This window comes from Amborella trichopoda, chromosome 3, assembly GCF_054954075.1.
Source record: "Amborella trichopoda isolate Santa Cruz 75 chromosome 3, AtrichopodaSantaCruz75HAP2 v2.0, whole genome shotgun sequence".
In the NCBI taxonomy this organism is placed as follows: Eukaryota; Viridiplantae; Streptophyta; class Magnoliopsida; order Amborellales; family Amborellaceae; genus Amborella; species Amborella trichopoda.
Genome location: NC_142338.1, coordinates 46,955,001 through 46,973,464, shown reverse-complemented (window position 1 = coordinate 46,973,464; position 18,464 = coordinate 46,955,001). Strand labels below are relative to the sequence as shown.

The 18,464-nt window shown below is 35.2% G+C and overlaps 2 protein-coding genes across 2 annotated transcripts; one reads left to right on the top strand and one right to left on the bottom strand.

The window, feature by feature from the left end:
* Positions 1–1,231: 1,231 nt before the first annotated feature.
* LOC18443872 (putative NADH dehydrogenase [ubiquinone] 1 alpha subcomplex subunit 12) lies at positions 1,232–8,485 on the top strand (the record flags this gene model as incomplete). The annotated part of the gene is given in 4 exon segments (XM_088860407.1): positions 1,232–1,254; positions 6,218–6,310; positions 7,510–7,618; positions 8,146–8,485. Coding segments are annotated over 4 exon segments (357 nt in total), but the record flags the coding sequence as incomplete, so codon positions are not given.
* Positions 8,486–13,462: 4,977 nt separating this feature from the next.
* On the bottom strand, positions 13,463–15,693 carry LOC110008073 (uncharacterized). Its single transcript, XM_088860406.1, has 2 exons — positions 14,860–15,693; positions 13,463–14,743 (listed from the first exon to the last, which is right to left on the bottom strand). The coding sequence occupies exons 1-2, from the start codon at positions 15,198–15,200 to the stop codon at positions 14,131–14,133; spliced, it is 954 nt and encodes a 317-aa protein (XP_088716532.1). The 5' UTR covers positions 15,201–15,693; the 3' UTR covers positions 13,463–14,130.
* Between the last annotated feature and the right edge of the window lie 2,771 nt (positions 15,694–18,464).

Here is an 18,464-nt window from a genome sequence, read left to right as displayed (position 1 = left end):
GAGATGTACAGAGCCGAAGTGGGATAAGGTGATTATCGAGGGAGATTCCTGCTATGCTATTGATTGGCCCAGCAGCGCAGAGAAGTGAAATATGGGATTGTGTCGGGAAGCTTTGGATGAAATTTATCCATCTTTGGACTTTGCAGGGAGTCTAGTGATAAGCTTATAACTTTGCAAGAGATGAAGTGTGTAAACCTGCATTTGTCTGGTTTGAAGCCTATCTGTAGGATCTGCTGTGAACATACTCAATTTTGTATCTGAGGAGAACTAAAGCACTTATTGGAGGATGTGAGAAAGAGGATATATGCAATTTTACAACATTTTTTATTAATAAAATTTGTCAATAATAAAAAATTCAAAAAGGATTAACCAGCAATTTACCTAACCTTCCAAAGCAGTTTGTGTTTGATGTTAACATGGTTGACTTGCTCTCTGAGTTCATATCAGCATCTAGTTTATTTTCTCTCTAATTCGCTACCCAAAGAAGGTCTGTTTTTTATTTACTTCGCTCTCCTTGAAGTTTGAACTAAAGAAGGTGAACACCTTTCCCTTGGCGAAGCACTCCTTTCTCACAAATGGAAGCTACACACCAAATAAAAAATAGCATCACTAATAAAAAATAGCATCTTAACTAAGTGCATCATGCAATTTGTGCTACATTCTTAGCCAATCCTAAAATAAACTGCAATAATTCATCATGTAATTTTTTATTTATATTTATTATTATTATTATTTTTGAATCTGTAAGAAAAGATAAGTTTTTTAGACTTGTCTTTGGATTCTAAAGAAATGGTAAATTTTATCCTTTTCTGAAGAAAAGGGTTAAAAAAAAGTGAAATAATTGCATGGTGCATTTTGTTTTACCTTTTCGGGTCGGTATCTCTTTATAATAACTCAACCAGCAATTTCTGTTGACTTTGCTCTCTCTCTCTCTCTCTCTCTCTTGCTTGCTCCTGTTTTTCCGAATTGGTGCTTTGAAAGGAGTATGTTTTGAGCTGATATTTAAATATGTTGTTTTTGCACACCTAGAAACAAGCAAATGTTTATTTCGCTAGTGCTGTTATGAAGATGGTTTTATTTATTTTTTTCTCACTGGAGAGCTGTAAACTGGATTTCAATTGGTTATAGTTAATTTCCTAATGATTGGCGATCTCAATCTCTGTTTCATTTTGGATTTGTTTTCATCGCGTGCCTAATGCCATGTTTTCTGTTGGTCCTATTTTGCAGGTGATGCCTTCTGGATGGAAACCTTCTGTAAGTATACATTGAGTTCTTTTTATTGTAAGATCAGATTTAACTTATTCATACAGTAATTGGAAAGTCCAGGTTAAAAATTGAGAAAGTCACTTCTAATCATGGCTTGTTACGCCAGGTTTAGGCCATGTTTGGCTATGAAAAAAGACAAGTCTACATTTCCTTTTAAATGTTAATAGTCATTTTGCAAACTGCATGAAAACTTGTTTTTTTTTTTTTTTTTTGATATGTTAATGGTAGGAATGGAGGGTGGGATAGTATGTTGACGCATCCAATCCCCCTAACCACCGATACCCCCACCCCATTTCCACAAACTGTGTGAAACGTAATCTATGGTTGAGGCCATTTTGGTTGCTGTTTTGGCATGGGGAGTCCTCAATTAAAATTCACTGAAATTTTGGCGAAACTCACTGAAATTTTAATGAATTTTACTGAAAAATCTCAATCTCTTTGGAATTTTGCAACTTCCTCCAAACCTAACAGCAAAACCTACAATCCGTTTTTTATCCGCAACCTCTCTCTTAAAAGGTTTCTCTAGATCCATTGCCAAAACTCCATTTAAATTTAGCCCCCATACTTGTAGGCTGAGGGACTCCTTCCCGTATATCCGGTGCAACTCCCTCCAAACCCATTGCTATTTTCACCCAAAACCACCTCTTGAGCCACAATATCTTTTGCTCTCTCTTGTTGCCTAGCTTCTTGTGTTTGGAAGAAAAAAATGTGGAGATGGGCAATAAATGATGATGAACAAAAATTGATTGAAGCTGGGTTGTTAGAATGGGAAGAGACAAGAGAGGGTAATGGGTCTAGATAGAGAGAGAGAGAGGGTGTTTGGGGTGTTGTTTCTTTGATTTTGTATTGAGGTGGCCAAATTAGAAGGTGACTATGCTAGGGAGGCAATATTTTGGAAGTTGGGATTGTGGCAAGTAGAGGGAGAGATGGATGTGTGCGAGAGAGTTTTTCATTACCTAGAGGGACAATTCTTTTGTTGCATAGAGAGAGAAACTTAGTTGATAGTTTGAAGTTGTTATGAGATAGCCAGTTGTCCTGTCGGTAGCTAAAGGAATGAAGTTACGTTGCAAGAGGAAGAGTGAGAAATCAGACAGAGTAAGATAGAGAGAGTTTGCCTATTTGAAGTTTTGAAAGAAGAATGCAGCTCTGATTTGATGACCACTTGGTTGTAAGCTGCAATAAGAAGTGAGAGAAAATTCGAAAGGTCCTGCGCCATGGAACAAGAAAGTGCATTTTTTGTACATATCATTCTAATCTCAAACATGCTTTTGAGAGTTTCTTATGACAAGGATTCTTCTACATCTTCTTTGATTTGTGAGGTGCGAAGAAGAGATGCAGAGGGGGGAGAGAGAGGAGTGGAAAATATTCGGGGGTGAGAAGAAGGGAAGCAGAGGAGAGAGAGAGGATCAAGAAAGATTTGGGGGATGCGAAGAAGAGGAGAGGAGAGAGAGAGGAGTGGGTTGAATCGAGAGGCTGTTAGAGAGAAGAGAAATCGGGGATGAACAAAGAGAAAGAGAGACAACATGCCTCTGTGAGCATTTTGTGGCTGAGAAAAGAAGAGGGTAAGACCTCTTTTTTGTCATCCGTGGTTTGACCTTCTAACCATGGATGATTCTTTATCTAATAGAGGCATCCGTACACGCCTTAGATAAATGACCTTTGTCTTTTTAATCCATAGGGCATATTGGATGCCACCTCAAAGCACGGCTTAGAGGATTAAACCATGGATGAAATAACAAAGGTGATCTACATCTAGGGCATGTGTAGATGCCCATGTTAAGAGGGCCAAACCACATATGAAGAAAAGAGGGTAAGAGGTCCTTACCCTCTTTTTCTTCATCCACAAAATGCTCGTGGGTTGACGAGCTCTCTCTCTCTCTCTCTTGCTGTATTTGTGCATGAGCTATCTCTCTCTACCGCACTTCAATCATGGTCAGTGGTTTTTCTCTAATGCTACAATCATGGGCTTTCTTACTCTTGATTCTCCCTGCTGAGCACAAAACCCTTAAATCTCTCTCATCGATGCTAATGGTGACAGCAAGATCTTCCCATGAGCTGTGCCGTCTCCTTTGTCAGTTAAGCCATCGCTGCTCATCCAAGATGATTTTAGTCTATGTGGACTGGGCAGTCAAGTTCCTTATTACGATTATGTGCTTGATCTAATTTTATATGTGGAGTCCTCTCATGTGATATGTTTACTGAGGATCAAAATGGATTGGTGGAGTCAGCAGTGAATGCTATGACCTATGAGATCTGATTCATGTAAGATGCATCCTCACGAGCAAAGGGATGTCTAGCAGCAAAGATGCTTTATGATCTAATTTATGAAAGATACATCCTTTTTTCTCTCATGTAAGATACATCCTTGAGAGAAATAGGATGCCTGCTATGCTCGGCAAGTGCAAGAACTATGATCTTGGAAGATGCCGTAGGCGTGTTTGATTTCTGGAAGTGGCAGCTCTGGAAGCCGCTGCTTCCAGAAACTATATCACTTCCTATGTTTGATTGCGGTAAGTGCTACACTATTTTGATAAGTGCTATTCTGTTATGGAAGCCGCGACTTCGAGTGGCTTCCGAAATAGCCATTAAAAAGTAGAAGTGGCAGATTCTATGGCTTCCCATGGAAATTTCCCCTTCCCTTCCTTGGCAAGATGCGACTTTCAAAGCTGCATCTTCCTGAAATCAAAAGCACTCCTAGAGTTTACTGCTGCGGTCAGCCTTGTCTCCCCATTGGTCAATCAGATATTCCAAGATCGCGCAAGTGTGAGGACATTGACTGTCCAAAACCATGTCACTAAGACAGTTGCATAATTGGGGACTTCTCAGAGGAAAAGCAAACCCTTTATCTCTCTAAAAGGCTGTCTTCTCTATCTATTGAGTAATTTACAGATTCTGGGGATTTCTTAAAGACTAAAAGACCCCTTCTCCCTCTGTAAAAGGCCTTCTCTTTCTCTCTCTAATATGAATTATTTCACAAACACAATAGATGGGAGAGGAGGCAATTCTCACCTATGAAAACCCCCACCCATTATCTTTCGCTCTCTCTCTTCCTAGAAGGCCTTTATGAAGAGGCCTAAGCTTTGTTGCCTGGCGCCTGAATCTAGGGATTCTTTGCATTCTTCAACCATTTTAAGGCTGCATCTTTGTGCCATCCCTGGCTAGACATGAGAGAGAGGGGAGGTTTAGAGAGAGATAAGGGATGTTCGATAGAGGTGAACGTTTTTGAGAGAGAGAGAGAGAGAGAGAGAGAGAGAGAGTAAGTTTTGGTGATTTCCAAAATTTCAATGAATTTCATCAAGTTTCATTCAAGGGTCGAATTGATGGCCAAACTCTCTTATCACAAATCAATTTAATGCAGTTTAGCACATGGCCATCATCAACATTGAAAAAAATAAAAATAAAGTATGGATTTATTTTCATTTTCAGCCAAGCATAGCATTAGAAGGATTTGCCTTATTGGTTTTGGAATATTCTTCTTGAGATTCTTGCCTCGTTTAAAACAGCATTGAACAGCATTCTTCTAGGATTCTTATGTTATTCATAGCCTCCAAAGTTCCCAGCTTATATCAGTATGCGTAAAGCAATTGAATTGGAAACATGAACTTTAATTACTTATTTTTAATGAATGGAAGCTTTTTCTGTCGTTATCTAAAGGAAAAACTACTGATGTACTGCCCTGTCAGTTCTGCTGTATCGACCCTAACCCCACAGAAAACCATTTTAGGAAGATTTGTGGGACTTTTTTTTTAAACAGTTCTTGATTCACTTTATGATGTATTTCAGAAAAAAGGGTTTGAGCTCGTAAAACTGTTGATCTTAATGTCCAATAGATAGATGGTCCAGAATCATAGTTTATCAGAATCATAGTTTAAGCAGGAGCTACCATCCTACAAATTGACATTTTTCTGGCTCCTGGACAAGGCTGTCAAAATCAACAGCAGTATACATAAAAAGTTTACATGTTTACAAGTAACTTATGAAAAAGTTCACATGCTTATTAGTAAGATACAATCCTACATTCTTAGAGTGCATTAAAACTTCAAACTTAAAATTAGTATTTTTAAATTTCACCTTCTTAAGGTGGTTCCATCTCCATCCAATTAAACCCAATGCCTTTAGAACCATTTGACTTGGAAAGGATTGATAATGTGGAATAGTAGGTTGTCAAGAAAATTATATTTAAATTTTGCCTTCCTATGGTAGTTCCATCTACATCCAATTATACCTAATGCCCTTAGACCTAATTGGCTTGGAAAGGATTGAAAATGTGGAAGAGTGGGTTGTCAAGAAAGAGAGGAGGCCTGCTCTAGAAGGCATCTAGATAATTGGATGGAGATGGAACCACCATAAGAAGGTAAAATTTAAATATAATAATTTTATCAATTTTATGTTTGAAGTTTTTATGCACTCAAAGAATGAAGGCACTTAGATAATTGGATGGAGATGGAACCACTATAAGAAGTTAAAATTTTAAAATAATAATTTTATATTAATTTTATGTTTAAAGCTTTTATGCACTCAAAGAATGTAAGACTGTATTTTACTTAATAACATGTGAACGTTCTCATAAGTCTAGATGATAAAAATTTTATCGGTCAACTTTGAGGAGTCTAGTGATGAGCAAGGCGATAGAAATGAAATTGATGAAGAAGACTATTAATTATTTTTGACACTTTTATTATATCAATTGGGTTATGTAACAAGCTTTTAAGGCCTATGGGTTGCAGATTGTGCAGTTGTGGACTTGTGGTCTTATTTTCTCCCTACTTATGATTGTGGTTCATGACTGATGTATTTAATATTGGCACTACATCGATACTGGTTCCTGTGGTTCTGCAAATGCATGTCTGCTACGTGTTTAGTTTAGCTTCCCAGCTTCTATTAAGTCAAGTGTACTTTCTGAATTCTATAGTTAAGCCCGATTGCATGCTGAGTTTTTGCATATGCACAGGCAAACCAAAATATATAATATAGGTGCCACACTAGTTGGAGTCGACAAGTTTGGAAACAAATACTACGAGAGATTGGAAGACACTCAATTTGGTATTCCTCTTTTCTATTTTCAGATTTCTGGCACGTATAATTTTCCACTTCTTATGAACACTCTTACACTGTTATTAATTCGTATGCAAAGTATATGTTGGTTAAGTGCTTTGCAAATATATGCAGACAAAATTATATTAAAGTTAATAAATGTGAAATTTATCAGAAACCATAAGATATGAATAATTTAACATTTTACCCATGTCTTTTTATTTAATTTCAAAATACCCATTAAAAAACAAATGATCATGACATGGAAGAGTTGCAATAGGGTAAAATTTTGAATAATCTATCCCTTAATAAATTAGGAAAAGTATACCAAGAGACCAATTACTTTTGGTGTTAGGAGGTCGCAATCACTCTTGTCAATCAGATTTCAAATTGGGTGGTTGTAAGAGTGTCATTGACTGAAAGTTCAAAATTTCTTTTCTCGAACTTTGTAACACACCCCAAGCCATCCAGTTTGACATGTAATGGTTAGGAATAATTGTGACCTCCTTGTAACATAGATAAATGGTTTCATAGTATACAATCGCAATAAATTACCTTGATTTTGTTTGATTGCCAAAAAGGATCAAGGCTTGTAAAGTTTTCTAAAGTATGAGTACTTTACAAGCTTTGAAAAGTTTGATTTTCTATGCAATGGATATCCATAATTACTTGTATTTTTATAAGCTTTCCACGAAAAGGGAAAAAAAAGAAGTAAAAAAGGACCTCTGAATACTAGAAATGCTAGTTCTCTCAGAAGGAGGTATTGCTGCAAAGAGTTTGACAGTGAGGAAGGTGACTAGAAACCCCACCCCCCCCCCCCCCCCCATCTATCTCTCATATCACCCTAATAGCAGTCTCAGATATCTGGTGCATGTTCGATTCAGAATCTGAGATTGCAGGTAAGCTGAACAAACCATCTCTGTTACATCACAGGAATGGAGATGGTTTCGTTTAATGATGAATATGAAAAGAGAGGGGTTCTCTGGGACATTCTTTTTCCCCCTTTGTTAGTGTAACAAGATTATCATTTTCCTTGAAAAAGAGAAAAGGCGGACATTGTCCCCTCAAATTCATGAAACTTGGGTTCTTTGGATTTCTGAAGCCACCAACACTTCCTTACTTTTGGTAGCTTTTTTAGCTTGTATTGTTCGACTACGTTATCAACTAAGGTAAAGCATGAAAAATTCTTTACTTATTGAAAACCAGAACAAGACATAGGTGGGTTGAATATGGGGACAAAGGTCGCTACAATGCTTCTCAGGTTCCCCCAGAATGGCATGGTTGGCTCCATTTCATTACTGATCACACTGGTGATGAAATGAGTCAAATAATTAGTTAATCAATAATACATTGCCTTCTCAGGAAAGTATACCATAATGAAAAGATTTTGGAAAACGGCAGTCCATTGGGTCATTGCCATCGATTGAAATGATTGATGATGATGGGGAGAGAGTGGGACATGCCATTATTCATGTACTGTTGTGGTGGGTCCCATTCTCTCTGCTGTTCATCATTTAATTGGGATGGTGATAACTCTAACAGGATATGAATCTACCATTATCTTTTGTTTACAATATACTTCCTTGCTCTTGGTATATTAGATTGAAAACCATAAAGATGAAGGTCGATACTGCCTGCCCTAAGGATCCCATCTGTTATTGGGAGTGGATATTGGATGACCTTGACTACCAGTGGTGTACCATGTGCCATACACCAGTTGGCACTTTGTACAAACTTTTATGGTTCTTCTATGTACAATTTTGAACATTTCAGTGTAGAAATAGCTATTATTTGCATTCATATACCCCTTAGGCCATCTTTTCCTTGAATTATTTCGTTGTGCAGCTTTTGATGCTGAAACCAAAGAGATAAGGTGTGGAGCATAGGGAGAATTTCTCAGGAGAGAGTGATGAGTACATATATCCTGGCCAGAAAGACTAGACCAGGTACCAGCCATGGCAGCCCACCAAAGCTTAAAGTCACCATGTCAGCCCCTCTTGTTCCTCCCTTACTTCTACAGATTGTATTTCATTTGTGCTCTCAGAAAGAGAGAGAGAGAGAGTTCTGAAATTGTATGCTTGTGGTGTTGGTTGTGCTTTTGGAATTGCTTTTAGAAGTCTGACTTCCAGTGGATAAATTGTGAATAATGTAGTCAATAATAGCTAAGGTGATATTTGTGATTGTCTCTTTTATTCTCCAAGTTTTTTTTTTAATGGTTTTTATGGATTATTGGATTGGGTGAGTAGTATGTGGAAAAATAAAAAGAAACTTTTTTTTGTGATTGAATCTATAAAAAATGGAGATAAGAGATAAAAGGTCTCCTTTCTTGTTTTCGATCACAATGTGATTCAAGGAACATTGGCAAACAATTAGGGCCAAATTATTTTTGGGATGGTCATGGCGGTTTTATGGACCTGTCTGTAAAATGTTTCCAAGCCAAAAAGTTTTCCTACCTCCTGCGGGGTATATGCCATTCTTTTAAGAAGGGAAAATCCAATTTTTTTTCTTTGAAAATTATCAATTAGTTATTATTAGATGGATCATGAAATTTCAAATAATAAAAAAAATTCTCCATAGTGGTTTTGCCCGGGGGAGGAAAAGTATGCGCACTCTTTTTCCAACAGAAAACAAAAGCGTGGTTATGTGCTTTCGACTCCATTCTGTCCCTCTGAGTGTTTGAAATCCACACCACACGTCGAACCCATTATCGGCCAAGACACTGTTGAGGAGGACTTGAAACTCCATCCATAGTGAGGGCCTGCTGCAACAAAACGGCCTGCCTTGTGTGGTTGGAGGTTGTCGGAGTGCGGCTTGTAGTGTAAGGTGAGTATGTAGTTGTGAACTTGGCATTGGTATCCTCCAGGTTCGATCACTTCCTCGCATACACCACCAGCAGCACCATCATGGGTGATGGAGAGCTAAATACACAGTACCGCACCGATCCATCTGCTCCACCCCATTTCTTCTACTTTTACCCAAGAACAAACTAACCTCGATTCAGAAATCTCTCTCTTTCTAAAACCGGCCTTCTCTCGACTTTCTCTTTCTAAACCCCTCTCTATTATTTCTAAAATTCTCTCCACAAAACTCTCTCTCTATTCTCAATGGCCTTCTCCAATTTCTCTCTCTAAACCCCTCTCTATTTTTCTTCCTGACGCTATTCAACCACCCCAGGTTCACCACCTATTTATACAACGTGTGATTTTATTCCATCTCTTAAATTTTAATCCTGTCCTAATCTAGTTAGGAAAGCAACGCCATGGTCTGCCCTAACTCCTAACTCCACTAGGACTCCATCCTAAAATTATCCCCTACTAATTTTCCAATCTCAAACAATTATCCAAAGTTAATTCATTCTCAAATCTCAATTCTGTTCATCAAAACTTATCCCATACTAATTATCCAACCGCAATCTTAATTATCCATGTACAAGTAGGATATATATATATATATATATATATATATGGGAAATGATCTAATGCAATAGTTGTATAGTAGTATAATGCAACCACACCTCTATAAAACCATATTTTTGGCATTTGCATGACCTCAAATTTTACACACACATTATCTTCATCCTCATAATCAATCCTACCAAAAAAATTTCAATTTGCACCCTAGATATGATCAAAATTAGTACCCATCGAACAATGAATCTCGACCATCCATTTGGTGAATTTCAAGATCTAGGCCATAACAAATTCAAAATCACTTTTTCTTTTTTTAGCATTATTAATCTAATGATGATAACGCTACATAACAATCTTGGGAATAAAAAAAAAATCATTCTGAGGCCTATATCTAACCATCTCAATAAAATGGACAGCTTATATTAATTGGACTTGAATGAAAACTTTCTAGAGCATTTTTTTAAAATTTGTTTTTTTGTGATTGTTTTCCAGAATAAAAAGAGTGTACATTTAAAAATTTATGTCAAACAAATGTCTCTAGCATGGTTTTTGAAGATGATTGCATTATATATATATATATATATATATATATATATATATATATATATATATATATATATATATATATATATATATAAAAGTAATGATCCTATAAGACCCTCCTACACCCATGTATGTAGAATATCAAAAGATCACCATTAAATTTGATACAGATCTCTAGAAAAGTTATCATTTGAATGTAGGACTTGACTTTTCTATAGATTTGTATTAAATTTAATGGTGATCCTTTAAGGTCCTACACACATGGATGTGAGAGGGTCTCATATGATTATTACTATATATTTATATATATTAAAAATTAGATATTAGTAATAATAATTTATTTCCTAACCAAAATACACTAATGGGTAATTTTTTTTTTTTCATTTGTTGAAAGTTTAACTCCACATGTGGATAAATAAGTTCAAGAAGAACTAAAAGGCTGATCGTTTATGGTAAAAATATTGTATCCGACTGGATACATAGTTAGGAACTTAGGATTCTCTCTAAAACCTATCCAAGAGCCCTCCAACACAACCCTCACAGGCACAAAAAAAATAGCATTGACGACAAGTTATACTTTGCCTACTCATATTAAAGACTATGCATGACCCTTTTTAATTTGGGTGCAGTTTGCATACGGATGCATCCGTAAGTACAGATGCAACCTTAGGTACAGAGGTAAGGTGCACCTTCAAATTTTATCATGGTATATAATTTATATGTAAAATGTTTTAAGGATTATTTCAAAATTTATTTTTATATTTAATTATAAAATTTTAAATTTAAAAAATAATTAAAATCAAATAGATCTATAAATATATGAAAATCTTGAAAATAGACGGGTAGATAATATGTTGTAAAATGCACTATTTCTAATATTTAAAATCTTTTTATTTTTCATAGTCATACTCCTCGATGTCGAGATGATCAATCAAAGGGTTTTTAACATTAAAACTACCTTTTCCGATGGATTTTTGAGGGGCATCCGCAATTCTACATTATAAGGTAGCATCCTTATATAAACTTTTTCCTTTTAATTTTTCTTAATTTTTAGGAACAAATATTTTTATTTTTTAAAATATTTGTCTTCACTGAAGGTATAAGCTCTGACCATTTTGTGCATTTGAAGTGGAACAAAGTTTTACTTTGCGTACTAGTTATAAATTATTTTTTTAGTAGTGTTAAGTTGCATGTGATATGATATAGTTATAATTGAATAAAATTTCATTTTGAAATAATATTTTCGAAAAGGCATCATTCGATTATTATGTTGTTTTTAACATAATCAGAACGATTCATTTTATTCATGTCAACTATTTTTTACAAATACTATTAAAAATATAATAATTTCATTATTTATCACTAAATTTATATATTTAACATTATACAATAGTAATAGAATAAGTAATATTTGATTGACATATTGATAATTAATTGATAGTATTATGTAATTATTTAATAAAAAATTATTAAATAAACAATAAATCCTATAATTTGTTATTATTGATGAGTGATAGTACTCTATCAATTTATGTAATTGCCACTATATTATTCTACTTTTAATAGAGCAGAAAGGAGAACCAGGATTAGTGTAGCTGACCCCAACTAAAAAAAAAAATACTTAGATGATGATGATGATCATTATATAATTATAATAAGATGTCATTCTAATCGTTATCATAAACAAAGTAAAATTATGATACTAAATAGATTATTATAATTAGATTATTAATATTTATTATAATATTGTATATTATTTGCTTATGTTATAACATTGCCACAAAGTAAATTATATGTAGGAATACATACTCTACACATCTATATGATAGTGACAAAAATCTGTCCCAAAAAAAAAGAAGAAACACACGAGTTATAGATAATAACAATTTTATCATTAATAACATAATTAAGATTATGGTATACATAAAAAATTCCATTAAAAATAATGAAATCCAAAATAACAATTGAATTCATAATTTTCAATATTGAAATTATATTTTCAAAAATATTTATTTGATTATAAAGCGAGAAAGAGAGAATTCTACGGATTCATCTTCACATATGAGCATCTATATTTCATATTTTTGTATATAATATATGAAATAAATTGATATAATATATTAAAGAGAAATTTATTAAAATACTCATAATAGTTTAGTATTCAACAATTTAATAACCCATTTGTAACTATTCCAAGTCAGGAGCATGTTTCTTTTGATGGGTATTTTACAATTAAATAATAAAAAAATGAGTAGAATGTTAATAGTTTATCTTAATGAAATTTCGATAAATTTCCCTATATTAAATGGACTCTTTGGAAAATGGCTCCAATAGTGGCTTAGATTTGGAAAATAACATATTCAGTAGTAGGATTCTCATGGTATTCTCCTCTCTCTTTTTTTTAACAAGGAAAAGGCCTTTTTTCTTCAAATATATTTCATTACACATTTACAAGCTCAACAACAAAGAACACTCCATAATTAGAACTGCATGATTCAGAGTTGATGATAAGGGTTGCAAGAAACAGAACAAAACTTTTGATGCCAAAAAAAAAATACAAAAGATTGAGATACAATCGATTATAATAAGCCCTTCAAGCCACTTGATGTAAGATTCATGCTATCTAGTAACTCATGATAGATTCACATATAGTTCTAGTGCGAAAATGGAGATATTGATTCCTCTAATGCATTTGAGGACTCTAAAGCTTCCAATTCAATGAGACCTAGTTTGTCTGCCACCCCAAGTTCAGAACAAAGAAAGAATCCATTGCCAACATCTGAACCAATAACATATGTAACATTTGGAGGTCTTTTCTGTTGGTATTTTTTGTTTTAAAATATGCTTGTGTATTTCAAAATAATGTAGTATTTTGTATAGTTTTCTATAGCATTGTTTTGTTGTATCTTTTGCCTCTATTTCACCCAACCGATCATTTTCTACTTTGAGAATAGATTATGTACTTACTATAGAAAGAAGTCACAATCATTATAGAGAGTTAGATATGAAATTGGGTGACTAGGGGTGGGTCATTGATCAGACACAAAGTCCATAGATTCTTGAATTATATGATATACTTGAAGCTGTCAGATTTCACATCCAATAGCCAAGGGCGATCGTGAACTCGTATACAAAATGAATGGTCTTATGGTATACAATCCCATGAACAATTCATCCAATGCATTTGAGGCCTATAAGATATATATGTGTTTTCTAGATTGAAAATGGATAAATAATTCTTCCAGTGCACGTGAGGTCTGTAAATTACAAACTTTACCGAGAAAGAGATGAGACCATAGAGCAAAATGAAAGAATGCTCCATCAAACATCATAATCAGTAACCCATCAAAGATATATGTGTTCTAATTTCCACCAAAAGGGATATCTATGTGTTCTAGTGCCAGAATGGAGATATTAATTACCGAATCAGGTTTGTGACTTCTTTGTCTGGTACGGGACTGTGCTTGTGGACTGCAAAACCTAGAGCTCCATTGGTACAGGACGACGTACAACCAGGATGCCTTGATTTTCGAATTGAACGGTTGGATCTTGCCCCTAAGCCAGAAAACCCTTGCTTAACACCACCCCCGGCAATGTGAATGCAAGATGCCAGCAGAATAATTCTGCCGGACAGAGTCTAGGGCTGCTTCCTTCCCCCTGCGTCCTTCCTTGACGAAGGTGTGCATCTGGAAAAGAATGGGAACTGGGTCGGTCTATTCTATGGCTAAGCTTCGGAAGCACGTACTCGAGGACAATTTATCCAATTTAAAGAGAGAGAGGGAGGAGAAGATAAGATAGCAACCCAAGTAGTTAATGAGGATAGATCCTTGACTCAACATCCGAACCAGTCTTAAAAACAAACACCTTTTAGGTTATTCTAGCGTGACAAACGAGATATCAATTCCTCCAATGTATTCAAGGCCTGTAAAATATCCCATTTAAAAAGAGTAGAAGATAAGAGAGTCTCCCGAGTTGAAAAGTTAGGAAAGAACCCTTTACCCACCATCTGAAGCAGTAATTCATTGGCCTCAACCACCATACATTCTCTCAGATAAGTATTAATCAAGGTCCTATAAGTGACTGAATTTCCACAAAGCCCATTGGAAGCCATCTCTGCAACCAATTCATCAGCTCTTCTAAGCTTACCATCACTGCAAAAAGTCCTGATTAGTGTATTGTAAGTAATCACATTAGGCCTACACCCCATTTCTCTCATGACACAGAGTACCTCCATGCCTTCCTTCAGTTTTCTCTCTCTACAAAGCCCATTGATATATACACTGTAAGTGAACACATCAGGGACTAACCCCATTGCTAACATCTCATCGAAGACCTCGCCTGCTTGCTTAAATTCCCCAATGTTATAGAACCCATCCATCAGACTAGTGTGAGTAATGGTGTCTGGCTTTGCCCCCTCTGATTTCATTCGATTCAAAATAGCTCGAGCTTCGTTCAACCTACCACCCTTTGCTAGAGAATCGCATAAGAAATTTTATCAGGAAAGAAACCAGCGTTCTTCATCTCATCAAGAAAGCCATAAATTTCTGAAAATTCCCCAAATTCACACAATTTGCAGAGGATTTTAGCGTAGAAACCAGAATCAGGCTAACATCCCTGGTCAGGCTTGAGGTGTAAGAGCTCAATTGCAAAACCCAACTTTCCAATTCGACAGAGAGAACCGATAAGTATTCTGAAACTTGGAGCATCGAGCCTTATGTTCATATCCAAGGTCTTTATGAGAAGCTCAGGGACCAAATGGAATGAATCAGTGTCACACAAGACCGAAAGTAAAGCGTTCAGAGAAGTTGCAGAGGATTGGCACCTTAGATGGGGCATGGCAAAAAAGAGTTCTAGGGCCCCTTTCGCCATTTTTGAGGAAGCACAACTCTGAATAAGGCCTATGTTGTGGTTTCTGGGGTGCTGAACTTTCAATTGCTTTGGAGGCATCGCACAAGGGTTTTGAGCCCTGAGAATTGGGGGTTCTCAGCAAGAATGACGATGGTTGAGTCTGGGTGAGAGTTTAGGCATTTGGATGAAGTGTCTGTTGCAGAAGGAGGAGACAGATTAGGGTTTTGAGGTTGCGAAATCAGGGTTTTGGTGTCTGAGAATTGGCTTTTTAGGTAAGTATCAGGTGCAGGTGTGAGATTAGGATTTCGGGGAGGAGAAATTAAGGTTTTGGATTTGCGTCTGTCTCAGCGCTTTCATGGTAGGAAAAGTAGATCATGATGCGTAGATGAAGTTGCAGTCTGATATTAATTAATATTTTTTGAAAGTAAATTTAAAATAAAATACGCAATTTGTAGGAAATACTTGACGAAATATGTCAAATATTACAATGAAATTATAAAGGATATGAGACTCTGCTTTTCGAATGACTACCAGGTAGCGTTCGCAAGATCCAACCGGAACGGTCAACTGGATATGGCTCGAAAACGATTTAAGGTAAACCGATGTATTTAACCATTCTAATTGGCAATGTTTCAAGCGATGAAAAAATTGTTAAAAAAGTTTTAAAAAAATAATAAATAAATAAATTATTAAAATATAAAAAGCATATAAAAATAATTAAAAAAAAAAAAAAGTAAATATCTATTTTAGTTTTCATTATTACCAAAATACCGAATACTTTTCGTTATTACTAATAAGTCTGTTTTGTGGACTTCATAACAATTTTTTAAAAAAGACAAAACTATCTATTTTTTATTTTTCAAAAACGGAAATCAAACCGATTTCAATTTTTGAAAAATCGAAAATTTAAAATTTTGAGAGAGGTTTTAGGGAAGGAGGGACCTCTAATTGAGAGAGGGTTTAAGAGAGTTAGAAAAAGGCTCTCCGATTAGCAAAGATGGTTTTATTGAGAGAGGTTTTAGGGAGAGAGGAGGTCTTTAATTGAGAGAGGGAGGTTTGAGAGAGAGGGTTTCAGATAGATAGAGAAGGGCTCTCCGATTAGCAAAGATGGTTTCAGAAATAAAGGGGCCGCTAATTGAGAGAGGGGGTTTGAGAGCGAGAGAGGGTTTTAGAGAGATAGAGAAGGGCTCTCCGATTAGTTGATCTATTTTTTGACTTAATTTTTAAGGATTTGTAATCCCTAACATAAAGATCGTGAATATGAAAAAATAAGTAATTTTTAAAAACTAGAAATAATAATTCTAGTAAGAAAACATTTTGGTAATTAGTTTCTTTTGTTTTTAGATGGAACACCGGCTCGCACCCATCTTTAAAATGGATGGATGCTTTACACTTTTTGAACTGCATATGTAGTCATGCTGTCCAATTTGCATGAAACAATTTTCCTTTGCCAAAACTTTTCCATCAACTTAATAAAGCTTTTATTTGATAACCAATTTAGCTTCATTCTAAAAAATGATGGGCCAAACGTCATACCCACCAAATTCAGCAGGAGAGGGACATAATCAGTGGCAATTTTCACTTAGGCTTTAACATAAAGATTTGAAACTTATTGAGAATGGAGTTGGTCAGCAAGAGCCTATCCAAGAGGGTAAAGGTTGGGTCTGAAAGATCATGGTTTGACCGGGTGTAGGCAACCCCAATTGAAAGAATGTCTAGAAGTTTATTATTTTGAATAAAAGAATTAAACATACATATACAAAGAGAGATCTAAGGATTAACTGAGGATTCACTAGGTCATTGAATCACATTGAAATCACCTCCAATACACCATGGTACATTAACAAAATTGGTTACAACATTTAGTTCATCAAAAAATTATACTTTTTCATCATGACGGTTAGAACCATATACATTTGTTAAACACCATTTAAAACCATCCACAGGGCCACAAAACAAAATGGAGATATGTCATTTATTTAAAACACAAGAATCTTTTTGAACCACATTCGGCTCCCATATGACCCACAAACCACCTGATAAGCCATTAAAATCAAAACCCACAAATCCATTAATCTGCTTTCTCAAACTAACTTAGCTGATTGAAATATATGATGCATTTTGATAAATTTTGTCTATATTTCTCCCTCCTTTGTGAAGTCCCCGGTCACTTTAAATATTGGGAAAATACTATTTAAATAGTCATATTAATTAATGAGATGCTTAAAACTAATTATGGTCAAGCCCCTTAATTAAGAGCAAATTATTATCTAAGACTTTATCTCAAACAAAAAGTTCCTTTTTCCTAAACTTACCCCATCCCACAAAACCTTCCCATTCCCCCCTCTTATATGTCTCTCTCTTCATCAGGTTATTAGCATTTGGGAACTCCGTATTGTATTAGTTGCGATTTGTATGAGACATCAACCTTAATCAATACAAGTTGCACCTCTAAATTATGAAAAAAGGATGTAGTTTTGGTACCAAACTTTGTGGCAGCCTAAAAAATTATTAATGAAATTAAAGCTCTAAAAATGGTGCAGATCTTAAATTTTTTAAAATCAACAGATAATGCGCTATAAAATGCCCTTTTGTAAAATTTAAAATCAAACTCGTTTCATACTCATACATCTCAATATCAAGATGTTACAAAAACAATGTGTATTGTTTTGGTGGGCTTTTAAGGTGCACCTTAAAAGCCCCGCGCCCCTCCACACCCTCATCATGCATTAACAATTGGCAAAGTCTTCTTTACTGGGAAATGGTATCATGTACTTCCCAGGGCATATAATTTGGTGGTCCTCCCACTTCAAAAATCAATATTTTGCCTTACCATCCTACGTGAAGTCCCCCACTTAAGCTAATTTTAAATCTCGAGAAAATATCACTTTACAAAATTATTAAGGTAGTCAAATCATCCTATTTAAAATAATAAATAGGATTCAAAATTTCTAAGGATCTCAATGTTGAACCAAACCAAACTTAGGGAAGACTAATCGTCACAAGCTGTCATTTCTCTTCCTCTTTGGTTTTCTAATATTAAAATAATTTTTTTGGATGGATTTTTGAGGTGCAACTTTAATTTTACATTTTTAAATTGTAACTTTATATATATATATATATATATATATATATATATATATATATGGAAAAACTTAAAATATGCATATAGGCGAAATGCTACTGTATTTCGCCACCGCCATGGACTTGCTATTTCTGTGACGGTTTATTGCACGGATCAGTAACGGGTTCTATGCGAATTTTTTACTGTCACGGACCTAGTATGTCTGTGATGGTACAGCCACAGACATGCTAAGTCCATGGCGGTCAAAAAATACACACCGCTTGATTTTTCGGATGGTG

What these genes read in the sequence shown, in the direction of transcription:
- LOC110008073 (XM_088860406.1), bottom strand. Translation starts at nt 15,200, where the DNA reads ATGCCTCCAAAGCAATTGAAAGTTCAGCACCCCAGAAACCACAACATA. An exon ending in AAGCCTGACCAGGGATGTTA is followed by an intron (nt 14,744 to 14,859) that starts GCCTGATTCTGG and finishes TTCCTGATAAAA; the next exon opens with TTTCTTATGCGATTCTCTAG.